This window comes from Anolis carolinensis, chromosome 2 (genome assembly GCF_035594765.1).
Source record: "Anolis carolinensis isolate JA03-04 chromosome 2, rAnoCar3.1.pri, whole genome shotgun sequence".
Classification (NCBI taxonomy): Eukaryota; Metazoa; Chordata; class Lepidosauria; order Squamata; family Dactyloidae; genus Anolis; species Anolis carolinensis.
In genome coordinates this window covers 130,368,703-130,384,467 of record NC_085842.1, presented here as the reverse complement: position 1 = coordinate 130,384,467, position 15,765 = coordinate 130,368,703, and the positions used below count along the sequence as shown (strand labels likewise).

At 41.4% G+C, this 15,765-nt stretch overlaps 1 protein-coding gene across 1 annotated transcript; it reads right to left on the bottom strand.

The window, feature by feature from the left end:
• Positions 1-7,917: 7,917 nt before the first annotated feature.
• On the bottom strand, positions 7,918-14,783 carry mrpl12 (mitochondrial ribosomal protein L12). Its single transcript, XM_008104601.3, has 5 exons — positions 14,620-14,783; positions 12,801-12,987; positions 12,542-12,616; positions 9,887-10,024; positions 7,918-8,302 (listed from the first exon to the last, which is right to left on the bottom strand). Exons 1-5 carry the CDS (start codon positions 14,766-14,768, stop codon positions 8,186-8,188), a joined length of 666 nt encoding a protein of 221 aa, XP_008102808.1. The 5' UTR covers positions 14,769-14,783; the 3' UTR covers positions 7,918-8,185.
• Positions 14,784-15,765: the final 982 nt, after the last annotated feature.

Genomic DNA, 15,765 nt, shown 5'->3' with positions numbered 1-15,765 from the left:
CGCCAGGCATGGGCTAACAGCCACACTAACAACCACCATGGCAGACTCCTACACAGAGAAGCCATTGAAATCCACAAGCATGTGGACCATTGCAACAGAAAGGAGGAAACCATGAAAATGTACATCCGGTTACCAGTATTTAAAAAACTCTAAAATCAGGACTAAATAAAGAACACTTTGAAAACAGAGGAATTCCAGACATCAATCAATCAGGGCCAACTAACACCTCCCAACAAAGTATTCCCCCAGGCAGGAATCAGCCAGGCTTTGAAGCTTCAAGGCTTTTCAGTGTTAGTCAAGGTGATTAATTGTAATCATTCACACTTGCCTCCAACAGACAAGAGTTCTTTCTCCTGCCTTGGACCTTCCACAGATATATAAATCGGACTCGGGCTGTGGCGCAGGCTGGAGAGCAAGCCAGCTGTAACCAGCTGCAATTAATCACTCTGACCAGGAGGTCATGAGTTCGAGGCCCGCTCGGAGCCTATGTTTGTCTTGTCTTTGTTCTATGTTAAAAGGCATTGAATGTTTGCCTATATGTGTAATGTGATCCACCCTGAGTCCCCTTCGGGGTGAGAAGGGCGGAATATAAATGCTGTAAATAAATAAATAAATCTCACTGACCTAGTTTCCAATATATTGCACCACTTCTGAGGATGCCTGCCATAGAGGAGGCTAAAACATCAGGAAATAATGCTTCTGGAACATGACTATACAGCCCGGAAAACTTACAGCAATCCAGCCAGTAGGCGGTTAGGAATTGTGGGAGTTGGAGTCCAAAACACCTGGAGGGCCGAAGTTTGCCCAGGCCTCTTCTACACTGATCATTTAATGTCATTGGAAGCATTAAAGGACAAAAAACTCCCACAAAAGTACGCAAAAGCAAGCCTTTCATGCGCATCAGTGCTCTGTGGTTTGTGTAATCAACCTCTGGGCCTCAAATCACTTTGGGGATTTCCTATGTAGTCATCTGCACAGTGAAACCTCTTTCTTCGATATTGCTTTGAAGCTGCATTAAATGGTCAGTGTAGATGTGTCTACTTTCCATGCAGATCAGCTATCCTAAAGCCAAAACACTTTAATACATACACTAAATTATATTTTCTGTTTAACCTATATTGATGGTAGACTTTATCAAATCTTAAATGTATAAAATTGTATCAAATGTATTGTGTAGGCATCAGTTCTCCCACTGCCCATTTACATAAGTTTCTGAGAATGGAGATTGCTGAATAACATGGAAGGTGTCCCTCAGCAATTGTCCAAGTTAGATAATATCATCTTGTGTTTGTATGTGAGATAGATAATCCCTTTATCACTAAAGTTGTGTTCATACTACTTACCTGTTCAAATATGACTGGAGGCTTAAAAGTTCTTGTGGAAGAGAAGGCTAAAACCAACATGAATGCATTAGCCTTCTGAAAAGGCAGGCAAGCTGCCGGTTACCCAAAATCATCACTTTTTCCCCCTGGATCTTGCCTCTTTGTCTTAACGGAACTGGACACTTAAATTGGTCAGGGAATCATCTGCATACCTGCGTCATCATCCTCTTCAGTTTCACGCCCTCCAAGAGGGTGTCTTTTCAACTGACTCGACCTAGTAAAACAAACTGTATGTCTAAAAAGTGTGCCACCAACACACTTGGAAAGTGCTGGGTCTTCCATGGTGACTCTATAGTGAACTCCACCTAGACATTTATAGAGATGACATAGTAATAAAATCTGTGAATAATAAAATCTGCACAACATGGAGAAATGATTGTCAATCTAAACTGATCCTCAAAAAGTACTTGGGCATTCTTTGGTAACAAAGGGAGACAACATGCTTCTGGCTCCAAAACAGAAAGCGATCAAACTCCGTTTTTGCACTGGGGCATTATTGTGAGTGAATCCCAGCATTTCACAGATGAATACCAGGGCATGCATGGCCAAACTGAGTGTGGTCAAGATAACAAACATTACTGATGGGGATAACAAACATTACTTCTAGCATACAAGCTAGAAGGAGCTGCAGCAGTTTACCTTTGCCTGAACCAAGTGGGAAGAGAAATTGTTCACTCCCTTGTTGCCTCTCCCACTCCCCTTCAATGAGCACAAACCGCAAACTGCTTTTGCTCTTTGACCTTAGTTTGCACCAAGAAAAGTAAGCCAAGGACAAAGAGGCTGGGGAGGGAGAAAGAAACCAAAACATTCTCAAAGCAGGTTTTAAAAATGGCCAACAGAGGATTAATTGAGACTGTCCCTACCAAACTGGGACAATTGGAGGATATTGAAGTGAGTGCAAGCAAAGCTGGCTGTGGTGGCCGCCTCTGAATCCTGTGTCCCAGATGAGTCCTGGATTACAACTTTTTTTTTATCACCAACGTATGTGTCCTGGAAAAATATTACTAGCTTGAACTAAGACCTACATTATCAAAGCAAAAGGTGTGCTTTGATGCTTCAGTGCCAATTGTACTTTGGACTCTCCCTATATATGAGGGCTTCACTTACAACAAATGAAGACACACATTTGCGAAATGAGTGCTGACTGTTACTTTCTCTTGCACTGGCAGAGGTACTGAATGTACTTCAGAACAGTAAAGCAAAATGGCTGGCATTGTGGGGCCCACAGCAGCCTAACAAGGCCACTGACCTTTGCACTCCATGCTTTGACTGGCCATGACACAGCACTTTTTTAGGTGGGTTTTAATTTCTTCCCAGCTCCAGAAGACTGTGGTTGAGGTGGGGGACCTGGAACCCCAGACAGGCAAATCCCATGCTGCTCTTGTTATTGTGTGCCTTCAAGTCGTTCTGACTTATGGCAAGCCTATCATGGGCTCTTATTGGCAAGATTTCTTCAGAAAAGGTGTGCCACTATTGCCTTTGCTCTGAGGCTGAGAGTGTGTGACTTGTCCAAGGTCACCCAGTGAGTTTCATGGCCAAGCAGGGGTACTCTAACACTGAAACCACTGTTAGCGAGTGTGTATAGCGGAACCAGCAGCGTCCAGTTAACACCATGTGCAAAAGACTCAGACCAGGCAGAGGAATTGAAAGAACAAATTGAGTTGAAGTTAAATAAACAGTTCAGCAATCGTACAATGTCCTTGTAGTTGCATAGGATCAATAACTAATCAATCAGCATTCAATATACCCAGCATAGCATATTTAAACTGCTACTTGACCGTAGCTAGAGAGCTTCTCCATTTCAGTGCTCTCCCTGCAAGCTCAGATTCCCAACTGACAAACCAAGCCATCTGCCAGCAAACCGATACATTGTTTGAGGCGTGGCTTGCCTCTGCAAAAAGCTCAACTCCCTTTTTGCAGAGATCTTCTGCAAGCAACACTTGCAAGGATTTCTTTACACACACACACATAGCAATTTGGCGCAATAACCACTATAAACATGTTCCACATGAGCTAACTAGTAGATTGCAAAGATGGCACTTAAGAATGAAAATGTACCTGCAACATAAACTGTTGTGGACCAGAATCTTCTCTATTAGAGACAATAGCAGGTTAATCAGAAAATTCAACTCTTATCATTAACCAGGACCATGGAATTTTATCAAACTAGATAGGTTGCATTATGACTTTATTACCACCTATGCCAACTCTACAGCTCCTCATTTTACATCACCAGGACGTCTACATACAATATTTCTGACAATTTGGGATTGCGCTTCACAAATCTGATCACAAAAAATCAAGTCCACATGATTATATCACATTTTTATTCAAAAGGATTGTGACACCTTGAAAACAAGTTAAAAAACTGGCATGAATTTATGTAGGTTATAATCCATTTCCTCAAATGCATCAAGAAATATTTTAAGGAAGTAGAAATATAATCAAGGAGAAAGCCAAAATGGTTTTTGTTTAATTGTTTTAAAGGTGCCAGAAGAATTCTACTCCCTTTTGTACTGAGACAGATTAACACACTTACCATTTTGAAATTGCCATAAAATCTGTCAGTCTTTGAAGCAAAGGAAAGCAGCTAGTGCGTTTCTCAGTGCTTGTTTGCTTTAGACTTTTCCCAGTGCTGTACAGTCTGTCCAAATGCCCCAAAGCACAGTAATTATGTAATAGGTAGTTCTGATGTATAGAGGTACTTATTTAACCTATTTAAAAGGCAGATTGCCACTCCTGAGATTTCTTAAGACAGGCTTCCTCCCTCTCCTCCTGAGAAACTGAGGAGGGCTGCAGAACAGCAGTTTCCTGTAGAGTAGAGAAGGAGGACCTGGTTTCTACCCATTGTAGCCCTTCCTGTACATGCAACCTCAAAGCATTCTGGATGTCTGGATACTATCTGGAAGTAGTTTTCAGGTGGCACCAAAGGTAGGAAGGGATGAGAAAAGGTTCAGTAAGTTCCATCAACCAAACATTGAATCGAATCATCTTTTTACTCCCCAAGAAGACTATATGTATTATTTCTATTTGTATTGCTATATAGCAGTGGTTCTCAACCTGTAGGTCCCAGAAATCCTAACAGCTGGTAAAGTGGCTGGGATTTCTGAGACTTGTAGGCCAAAACACTTGGGGACCCACAGGTTAAGAACCACTGCTATATAGGCTCCTAGAACTGCATCTTTTCCACCTCTACTGTACCCACAATAAGAACCAATAGCTTTTTTTATTCCAGTGAGTTGTTTTGCTTGAAAATTTCCTCTCACCATATCTGTTCTTCCCTGTCTACCTAAGACTTTTTCCCAGTTACAAAAAGTTTGCTTCACAAATGTTTTCTGAATATTTAGTCCTGTGACCTAAGAGTTGGCAGCCAACCACCTCTGCCTATCTCCTGGACTATGCAATGGGATTGCAACTAGAATGGCCTGCTTTCTTATTCTAATCAACTGATAGCTTTCACTGAAGATCTGTTCTGTAGTTATTCTGGCCATGACTGTGAGTTGAACGGGTTTGTCAAAAGTAACTTTGTATAAATATCAGTTGCTAAACGAAAGCTCTCTCTGGCATTCTGGAGTCAGCTGGATCCGATTTCAGCAGGAACTGCATGGAGAATATCATGCCAAGGTAACAGGTAGATTTTCTTGATAGCAATAAGAACATTTGGAAAACAAGCTTTTGATATGGATGCTAAGTCTTTGCTGTTTTAGTTCAGTAGGTTTCAGCAGTGCAAAAACAGCAACTCTCTCCCAAATTAGCAGTCATTCTGATAACTTTACAACAGGTTGTAGGAATCCTTTTACAGCCACTCTGGGTTTGTCTTTATGCAGCAAGGTTTGACCTCTAACATGGGGCTTTTGTGGTAATGAACAAGGATTGAGATTTTAGGTAAATATTGCAAACTATAAAAATATTGGGTTCTCTACTCACCAGGAGCCCTTCCCAACCCTATAAAAAGTCAAGGATTCAACCTGGGCCCTTTTGCCTGTAGAAGTGTATACTCTACCACTGAGCTATCCTCTTTTCCTGAAAGGGAATACCTGGTTTGACAAGCACAACAATCAGTCCCTAGCTACTGCTGCACATTGGCCACTGTCTTCAATGCATGGCTAAGATGAAGTTAATGGCAGCTGACATTAGGAGTGTAGTACAGCAGAAATGTTGATAGGTGTCAATGCCATTTGTTTCAGCGGGTAATTTAGGTTTGTTTGCCACTGTGCCACCATAGCTTAACATATTTAGCAGGTAGGCGAATCAAAGACAGCCAGAGAGATGGAGTGCTTTATGTGTTGGACTACAAGTTTATAGATTAGGCTTGGGTGAAATACACACTCTCATCCCCAGAAATTCCCATGATAGGTTTGACCTAGAGTCACTATAAGTCAAAAATGATATGAAGGTACACCACAACAGAAGACTAAATCTGCCTAGCCACAAGAAATCCACTTACTTAGAAGACCTTCCTGACAGAAATTCAACAGCCTCAGTGTGGTGGTCTCATTTTCTGGAGGTTTTTTGAGCCTGGGTGGCCATCTATCAGGATTGTTTTGATTGAATAGACCTGCATGAGAGATTGGAGTGCATGGCTTTTATGCTGTCTTCCAATTTTTCCATGATTCTATTCTATGCTGAATATCACTGCAATAACTGAAGTAGAAGCTGATGGAATGTACAAAATTGCTCAATTTTGAAGTGCAAGCAGGATGTGCTGAGTAACTAAAATATCATAACTATTGAAGTATTTTAAGGAAACAAGACATTGTCTCATCTGTCTAGTGACATCCCATTTGTAGCACAGTAACATGCTTTATGTGGTATAAGAGGTATTTGGAACTTTGGTTCTAACTGGAGATAAGCGTTAGTAACTTTCCACCTAAAAAGTAAAAATCATTAAATCTAAGTTATTAAATGGAAGAGATTGCCCTAGATCAGTGGTTTCCAACCTTTGGGCCTTCAGGTGTTTGGACTTACTGTTAGCCATAGGACATCTGAGCAACTTTGTATTCTCATTTGTGAGCATTGCAACATTGCCACAACTGCATCTTCCAAAGCAAAGGAGGGCAATAAGGTGCTGCCAACAAGGAGCAAAAGCAGAGATCCTGGCAAGAATCTATTGCCAATTATTCATTGCAATATTGCGCTTTGGCAGAAGTGTGCTGATCATGTGATCTTGCAGTGCATTGCTTGCCATGCCTGACTGGTTATGGTGGGTTTCAAGCTGATGAGATGGTTATGAAAATGTAGCTACAATGTCATGGCTATGTTTGATGCAGGAACTTGGTCCATGTTTTGCCATTGTTAGGCACAAGGAATATGATTTCATTCTGTTTCAAACTATTTTTAGAGCAAAGGCTAATCAAGGACACCCAATACACAAACAGGGTAAAAGGATTAAGATGTTCTGTATAAACAAAATATTGCGTTCGTTTCTGCAATTCTGGAATATAATATTTTGCCTGAAATAACCTGACATTTTAATTGTACAGATAATGGTCTTTCTAAAGAATTTAAAGCATTCAACTGTAAAAATTTAATCAATCTACCACTACTTCTACCATGTCTGGGAATACCTTTGCAACCACTATAGAAATTATTAAAGCTTGCTTTAACCAGATTTCTGTGGCAATTGGAAAAGAGCAGAAATTGTTTCGAGGTCTTTAAGGCTAGCTCAAAATACAGAGCACAGATCTCCAATATAAATATTTTTCTGGGGATGGTTAGACTGACTGTAGCATGGAGTGAGGCTTCTTAAACTTTTACCATTTGTGACCCCTTTTTACCCAGAAATTGTCACATGACCCCAAGTATGTAAAATAGGTATAAAAATAAAGCATTTACTGACAAAAAAAAATCAGTGTTTGCAAGGCTTGCTAAATTTCTTTTTTGTGGACTACAGCTGAGTATTTTGCAGTCTACACTGCAAGTTGTTGCTAACACGTTTGTGTATATGGGTGGCTTTTACTGCTTTTTTCATCATCCCACATTGAGCTAAGGGGACTCCATGTGGGGTCGGGGCCCACAGTTTAAAAAGGAATGGTGTAGAATATGTGGTGTCTGACTTCAACTCTCCTGTCAACTAATGGCAACCCCTTAAATTTTATAGTTTTATTAGGCACAAAATACTCAGAGGTGATTTCGCCGGTTCCTTCCTCTGAAATATAGGCTACAGCATATAGCTCCCAAGCCTCTGCCTTCCTATGTGAATAGTAGGAGAACCTCTTTTTCCGTTGCACCATCCATCTTTTAGTATAGGGATGGAAACCATGTGGCCCACAGCTCTCAGATCTCTCCTTGCTGAATATGGGTCTTGGGGTTGCTGGGATTTGCAATCTACAACATCTGGTGGGCCACACAATTCCCACCCAATTTTAGTAGGTAGTATTAGAAATAACAGCCCAGTGTCCCTGAATCTTACAACGTACCTCACTTTGCCAAGTGACTAAGTGGAGCTACCAACAGGCTCAGATGCCCAAACTCAGCAGCCCTTCTGGGTTGGAAAGGCAGCACAGGCATGCAAGAAAATCTCTTCACACATCACTTGTTCCACAGATATTTTCCTTTGTGTATACACTTTATAAATTCAGTTCTTTGCAGTGTTGGTACATGTAGCAGACATCATGCTGCTGAAGACATTCGTCACGCACTGGATCATCCCAATGGAAAACCCCATCACAAAGTAAAAGGCAAGGGCACACAGCCCTCATACACCACCAGTCAGCAGACAGTAAGAGCTGGAGGTGGGCCACATCAGTCAGGGGACAATTCCCCCACTCTTCTTTAGTCCTTTGGCAGTTAGGCCAATGCTGTTACTCCAGAACCACAGTTCCTCCTGCTGCCTCTAGAGCTGCTTTGATCTTTTCTGCCTCCTCTTTAGGGATATTCGCCTTAATCTCTTGAGGAAGAGACTCCACCAGTTTCTTTGCCTGCAACAGAAGAACAGTAACTCTGTTTAATAACTCAAAGGGGAAAGGGTGAATTCAAGAGAAGTTGTCCCACTACACACCTAACTTGCAATTAGCAAGGATTTTGACAAGAGACAATGAACTATTTTGGACAAGACTCCAAATGGTAAGGAAAATACTCTAGAAACATCAAGTTTAATTGCTTCCTCATCTGCCACTATATTGAAGGATGCCAAGTTCATTTATAGTGCTGCCTCAGTTTGGTCCCTTCACAATGATGTCTCTTTGAGCTTCATAAATGTGCTTACTGCCCCCCAGTGGCAGAATCAAGTGCTGGCACCAGGGTACATGTATCAATGCAGTGCAAAAGCGGCCTTTCGGTAATTTTCCCCAGATTAAGATGATAAAAACAGGAAAGTTTGACAAAATGAATCAAGCAGTGCCAGTCTCTCGGTAAGAGTTTGTGATGTAAATTAACATCAAAACGTAGTGTCTTAGGATTGGGGACTAATTAGGAGAGCAACATGAATGTCCTCCAGGTACTGAGCCACATAGCCACATGTTATATAATCAGATCTGCAAATGTGGAGGGCCAACAGTATTTCCCCCTTCGAGCCAGTGTCTGTGACTTTTCCCCCAGATTTCTCTTCATGTTTATGGACACATTCTCTGCTTCCTGATGACTGTCTGCAAGCTTGATGATGTCATTCTCTTCACAAAAACATGCAATCAAAATTACAATTTTGGTCATATCTAAGATCTAGATACTCAGTCAAATCATTAATCAAGTTTACCTGGTCTTTTTGCCCGGTTTTTATGGATTCAGTATTATTATTGAAATCATTCATGAATTAACCCTACTGTGGAGCTCAGGAATTTGTTAGAACCCATTTTTATTTTGTCAGATTTTTAAAATGGTTTTAACTGTGTGCTGACCCTGAATGTATTATATTTTTAATACACCAAAATGGTTCTATTTTTGTGAACTAGTCCAGTAATCCTGAATGATCCTAAAAATGATATAGCAAAGGATAAAGGTTTTCCCCTGACATGAAGTCTAGTCATGTCCAACTCTGGGGGTTGGTGCTCATCTCTATTTCTAAGCTGAAGAGCTGGTGTTGTCCGTAGACGCCACCAAGGTCATGTGGCCAGCATTACTGCATGGAGCACTGTTACCTTCCCACCAGAGCGGTATCTGTTGATCTACTCATATTTGCATGTTTTCAAACTGCTAGGTTGGCAGAAATTGGGGCTAACATTGGGAGCTCACCCCACTCCCTGGATTCGAACTACCGACCTTTCAGTCAGCAAGTTCAGCAGCTCAGTGGTTTAACCAACTGCACTATTGGGGGCTATATACAATATATATTTTTCTATAAAAATGAAATAAGATGCAAAAAGCAAGATGGCATGTAAAACTTTTGTAAAATGTATTATGTGTTTGCTCAGTCCAAAAAGATACAGATATTCTAGCCTCGGCATTTGGGGAGAATGTCAAGCTATTACTTAGTATATATTTAAATCAAAAGAACTTTACTAGCACCCCTAAGATGGCTAACAGTGTTATCTGCGAAGTAAGCCTATGAGAGAGCACCAGCTCCTTACTTGGACGAGATTTAATCCCTGCATACAGTTCTTCACTTCCTTGATAAGTTTTACTTTCTCTGCAGCCTTCAGATCAGTCAACTTTACTGTGAAATTGAGCTTCTCCTGCTTCTTCGGGACATCTTCCTCTTCTAGTACCTGAAAGAGAAGAAATAGTCTATTCACAATTTGCAGCATGACGACAGAGAAGTCATAAGTGGAAGAAAGTTGTTTAGACTTGAGATGGGAGCAGACTTTTACCAACTTACACTAGCTAGTCTTTTCTTATTTCTTCTTACTTTCCTGTACTCAATAGGAAGGTGGGCATGGAGACAAGAGATGGGAAATTAGCCATTGTAATGTCAATCTTCATTTTGATTAAGTAACTTCATTTTGTTACTGGAAATTGGCAGAAACTTAGGGCTGAACTAAATTAATGGCTGATGGCTGCCTACCTTTGGATGTTCCAGAACCTTCTAATTGTCCAGAAAAGGAAACAAATTCTGGCTTCAGTTGTCATGTTCCTAAGTAATTGCATAACATTATAAAGGGGGTTGTACTGATATGTTATGTGTTTAACATCTAGTAAGAGTAGATCCTTACAAAAAAGGAAAAAATTAGTGGGAGTGTTGCTGGCTTTTGTGTTTACAGAAGTGCTGAATCCCACCTTTAGAAACATTTATGGTACATATTGTTTTGGCAGATCTTTGAAAGTTTTTAGTTAGAAAACTGACCCCGACAAAATCAGATTACTATAAAATGTGTCTCTTACAATTATATGGTTCTTGGAGAAGTGCAATCAAAAGAATAGGTCATTGGCAGTTGTGGACTCACTGTGCTATTCCCCAAACTATGCAATTCAAAGTTGATCTCCATAAATGCAAGGTGAGTGGCCAACAAAACATTTGAGCCTGTTTGGCATAGCTTCAATTGTGTAGTTTTTAAAAGTGCAGTATTAAAGCTGGAGGCATTGGCCAAGGTAAGACAACTGAGAGATTTAACCACTTAAGCACAAGCTTCCTTATCTAGTATAACATATATCATTGTGGCTTCTACAATATCGATGGGGCTATCCTACATTACTACAGGCTTCACATCACTCCAGATTTGACTTTGGTACTACCTTAGAAAAAAACCCGATGATACAGTTGTATTCCCTTTGTCGCAGACTATTAACTGGTAAAATGCAAACATTTCAGGGAGAAGATTTCAGATTCACCATGCTTACAAAACTCTCTACAGATTTTTGGTTTTTGATTTTAAGGGCTATTCTATAAACAAGCTGCCTGAAATCTAGTGATAACAGAGTTCTCTTGTACCCTTGCAAATATAATTTTCTTTATTTATGGAGAAACTAATGAATAGTTCAAGTTATGTATCTAAAATACTGGATACAGGAGGGTTGAATGGCACTTGGCTGAATATGAAACAAAGCCTACCTGAAAGAATAGACCACACCATGAATAATTTTTCTTTTCTGCCATTGATGTCCAGGAATGTATCAACCTCAGATATAGAGGCTGTTTCTATTCTTTACATTTTTTTAAACAGCTGAAAAACAATCCCACGATACAATTTCCAAACATTAAAGGCAATGCAAAACAGCACTCTTCTGGCTGACCACTAAAAGCTCCAAAGAAATTCAGCCAGCCTAACTTCCTTGGGTAGGAATTCTACAAGCATGGTGCTGGTACAGAGAACACCTCTTGACGTCTATGTACCTAACTTTACAAGGTGTTGAGACACACAATAATAGCTCTTCTGAGGAGCTCAATTTTTTGGCAGCTTCATATGTGAGAAAGTGGTCTTTCAATTATCGTGGTTCCACATCATTTATAGTTTTTTAGGTCAATGCCAGTACATTGAATTAAACTCAGAAGCAAATTGGAAGTCAGTGCTGTCCAGTGACCTATAAAATACACACCTGACACCAGTCTAAAAGCTGTATTTTACACTTGTCCCAGCTTCCAAAGATTTCTGAGAAGCCCCATGTAAACTGCATGACAGTAATCTAGCTGGGAGGTAACTAGGCATGAACTACTGTGGCTAGATTTGCTTTCCCCAAGAAATGGGAACAGGAGCACCAAGAGTCCAAGTTTACCCCGCAAGCTACAAACTTGATCTTTCAGAGGAAATGCAACCCTATTCAGAAATGCTATCAAGCAACCCAAAACAGATGATACCAAGGAGGCCATTTTCAAGAAAATACTCGCTTAGATCCACTGTAGATTTAAAATGCCAGCAGTACTGCTTAGAAATAGGTTGAAAGTGTGGAAATGAGGACGATAGGCCTAGTTTACAAAAGTTAAGCTCATCTGGAAAAGATGGCATAACTTATTTCAGTGAGAGAGAAGATTGTTGAAGTGGATATTTGTAGCCATTCATATATGGTCATGGAAATTTGAGATTTTTACTAATTGTTACTAATGTCCCTACTTAAAATGATATTATTTCATAAAACTGTGTAGCATTCTTCCTCTTCCTGGAAAGCTATTAGTTACCAACTATAATATGTATGTCAGCAAGAGTTATTTTCTTAAGAGTAGCTCTTTTCTCACAACCCTCCCAGAAGAGTACCCCACCGTTGGGCAGATGCCACCTGTCATTCACATGTTTGCTCAGGAGCAATGGCTATTTGACCCAAGTGAACATTAAACTACAAGGTGAGTCTCTTACCGGAGCTACTGGTTGTGCTGATGGCATCATCCCAGCCATTGACATGAGTCCCATATCTTCGATTTTGAGGGTTTTCTGAAGATACAAGAAGCATTATTAAACTACTGATTGTATACCATTTGTAATACAGAAGAGAGAATGCAAGGGACCTCATCCCACCTCTATCAAGAGAGAAAAAAACTACCAATGCCATGAATTGGCCATGAATAATTTCCCCCTGGTTTTATCCCCACTTAGCCTCCCGTGCAAAGTCTGTTACCTTTAACAGCTGGTTGAGGTCAGATATCTCCAACAGGGTCAAGTTAGCAATGTCCTGCACAAGCTGCTGAATCTTGGGTGAGTACTCTTTGGGGGCATTGTCCAGAGGTGGGCTTGCCAGGGCTTCACTTTGCTGTGTACAGGTACCCTTCAGCATCCTGAAAGGACACACTCTTGGTTGATGTTGCCTGTTGAAAGCCAGAGAAGAAGTAATCACATTTAGTGCTTTCTCATCTGATTATACATATTAGCAGCAAATGCCTACCACTTCAAAAGAACAAAGAGCAGAATCTTAGAAGAAATGCTGAGACAGTCCAAGTGAGGAAGAAATTGAGCAGTTGCTGATGTCACTGCCCAGGAAGGAAAAGGGTATGGCTTCCTAAAGCAACAGTTTTTGCATTTGTTTGATTCAAAACATATGCCTGAGAAAGTATTTAATTAGAAGTATAAAGTAATTAATTTTCACACAAATGTGCTGAGAGTGCAAATGTTGTGCAATACAGGGGAAGTCCCATTCCAAACTTGCATAACCCTCTTTTTTAAAAGAAGCTTATTTTCCTTCTAGCAGTAGAAATTAAAAGCATGAACTCAGAATCTCTTAATAGCCAAGTATACTTAATCTGTGCAGTCCTGATCATCAGAAACAGTAAATGAAACATGGCACAAAAGAAGGAAAACAAGATCAGGCAGGAGATGGGCTCCTGTTAAGCCCAGCAGCAGAATGCTGACTCAGGTTGAGCATCCCTTAGCTGGAATTACAAAATCTGAAATTGCCCACAAGGCTAGCTGGTTTGTATACCTTTGCTTTTTACTAAAACACATGTTTAGTTGCAGGAACAAAATCACTGCAGAAATGAAATCAAATTACCTTCCGTTTAGATGTATAATGTATTATTATTTATTTATTTACAGCATTTATATTCCGCCCTTCTCACCCCGAAGGGGACTCAGGGCGGATCACATTACACATATAGGCAAACATTCAATGCCTTTTAACATAGAACGAAGACAAACAAACATAGGCTCCGAGCGGGGCTCGAACTCATGACCTCCTGGTCAGTGATTCATTGCAGTTAATTGCACTGGCTTGGTCTCCCGCCTGCGCCACAGCCACATATATAAGGTATATATGAAGCAGTGATATGTTTTTAATTATTGGTTTAAATTTATATGTTGGTTTTACTTATGTATGTATATGTGACACAGAACTGTGCTTTCTTTTGTAGGCTGCCCTGAGTCCCCTTCGGGGTGAGAAGGGTAGGATATAAATGCAGTAAGTAATATAAATAAATAAATAAGATGAAATCTGTGCTTTGGACCTGCATCCCCTCTCCAAAGGTTTATCTCCACTGTAGAATTAATGCAGTTAAATCTCACTTTAACTGCCATAGCTCAATAACATTGAGCCATGGATTTGTAATTTGATGATGCATTAGCACTCTTTGGCTGAGAAAGCGAAAGACCTTGCAAAACTACAGCTCCCAGGATCCATAGCACTGAGAGTGAGGTCAAACTGCACGTTTGGATGCACCCCAAGACACTTTAGAATACAGATATTCCAAAATCTGTAAAAAAAAAAAAAAGCCCCAACAAATCCTGTTAGCATTTCGCATATGGGAGATGCAATCTGTAACGAGGCCTTGCAACAACTTCAGGATTGGTGTAAAGACGACCAAAGGCCTGCCTCCGTAAAGACGGCCCCTGGGCGGGAAACCTGTTTCCTGTAGGCCGGCTCAGGAACGCGGCTTCGCGGGTGACCTCTCACTTTCCTTTCGGCCCGCCATTCCTCCCTCTCTCCCGCCCAGCCCTCTCTCTCGTACCGGAGAAGAAGGCGGAGAGCGGCGCCCAGGCGGCCCGCGGGCAGCATGGCCATGGCGGCAGCTCCAAGAGGCGGCAGGAAAGAAGGAGGCACCGGCTGCCTCTTGCTCCAGCGACAGAGGGCGCGAACGCTACGCTCTGCCCGCGACATCTCGTTGGTTGCTTCAAAGCCATCCAATCCCGGACAAGGTTTCCTCGCAACGCATTGGCTGGCCCGGATTGAGCGGCCATGCTGGGCGGAAGTGATGTCTCAACACCCTCCGTCGTGCCGCTCTAGGGGTTGCGCTCTATGATAGTGGCCTTAGCCTTGTCCTTCCTAGCGTCCGAGACGGCCCTTCTGCGTTTTCTGATTTGGGAATACCTGCGTACATCGGGGGCTATCTGGAAGATATGACTAGGGGCTGGCTAAACATGAAGTTAATGTATGTTTCACTTTGCACCTTGTGCATGAGGCATAAGAGACTGTTTAATATAGATGCTCTCAAAGACCATTACCCTTGGCTTATGGTACTACAAGGTCTTACTTGGGGGCGTCCAGGCAAGTCTGAGGTGTGGGCAGTCGGCCTGCTGTTGCTGTATATGCCACTTTTAGCAGGCACCTGGCTAAACCTTTCCTTTCTGCAAAACCATTATTCTCAAGCCTATGGTGCTACAAACCCTCATTTGGAGTGCAGGGCTGAATTCAAGAATAGGTCCCTTGACCCCACTTGTACTTCCACTAAACATTGGACAATACTGTCCTGTCTCTGAACCCATTATTCCCTCAGATATGGTACTAGTACTTAGCCTGTCTCTCAATAAAAACCCCACTTTCCAAACAAGGGATAACTATTGAAAAAATGGCAAAAACAACTAGGCCCCTACACTGTCTTATATCCCAAGATCTGATCCCTGATTATCCAATTGGAACTGGATTATATGAGTCTACATTGGCAGGTAATCTGGGATAAGAAGATAATCTGGGATCAGATCCTGGGACATAGGGCAGCATAGAAGGAAAAGAGGAAGAGGGGCCAACCAAGGGCAAGATGGTATCCTTGAAAAGACTGGCTTGACCTTGAAGGAGCTGGGGGTGGTGATGGTTGACAAGGAGCTCTAGCGTGGGCTGGTGCATGAGTTCACGAAGAGTAGGAATCGACAACCAATAA

Excerpts from the sequence above, each read along its gene's own strand:
- mrpl12 (XM_008104601.3), bottom strand. The coding sequence starts at position 14,768 with ATGTCGCGGGCAGAGCGTAGCGTTCGCGCCCTCTGTCGCTGGAGCAAG. Across the intron at positions 12,617-12,800 it reads ACCTCAACCAGCTGTTAAAG|AAAACCCTCAAAATCGAAGA; the intron begins GTAACAGACTTT and ends TTGTATCTTCAG. Across the intron at positions 8,303-9,886 it reads AGGGATTAAATCTCGTCCAA|GCAAAGAAACTGGTGGAGTC; the intron begins GTAAGGAGCTGG and ends CTTCTGTTGCAG.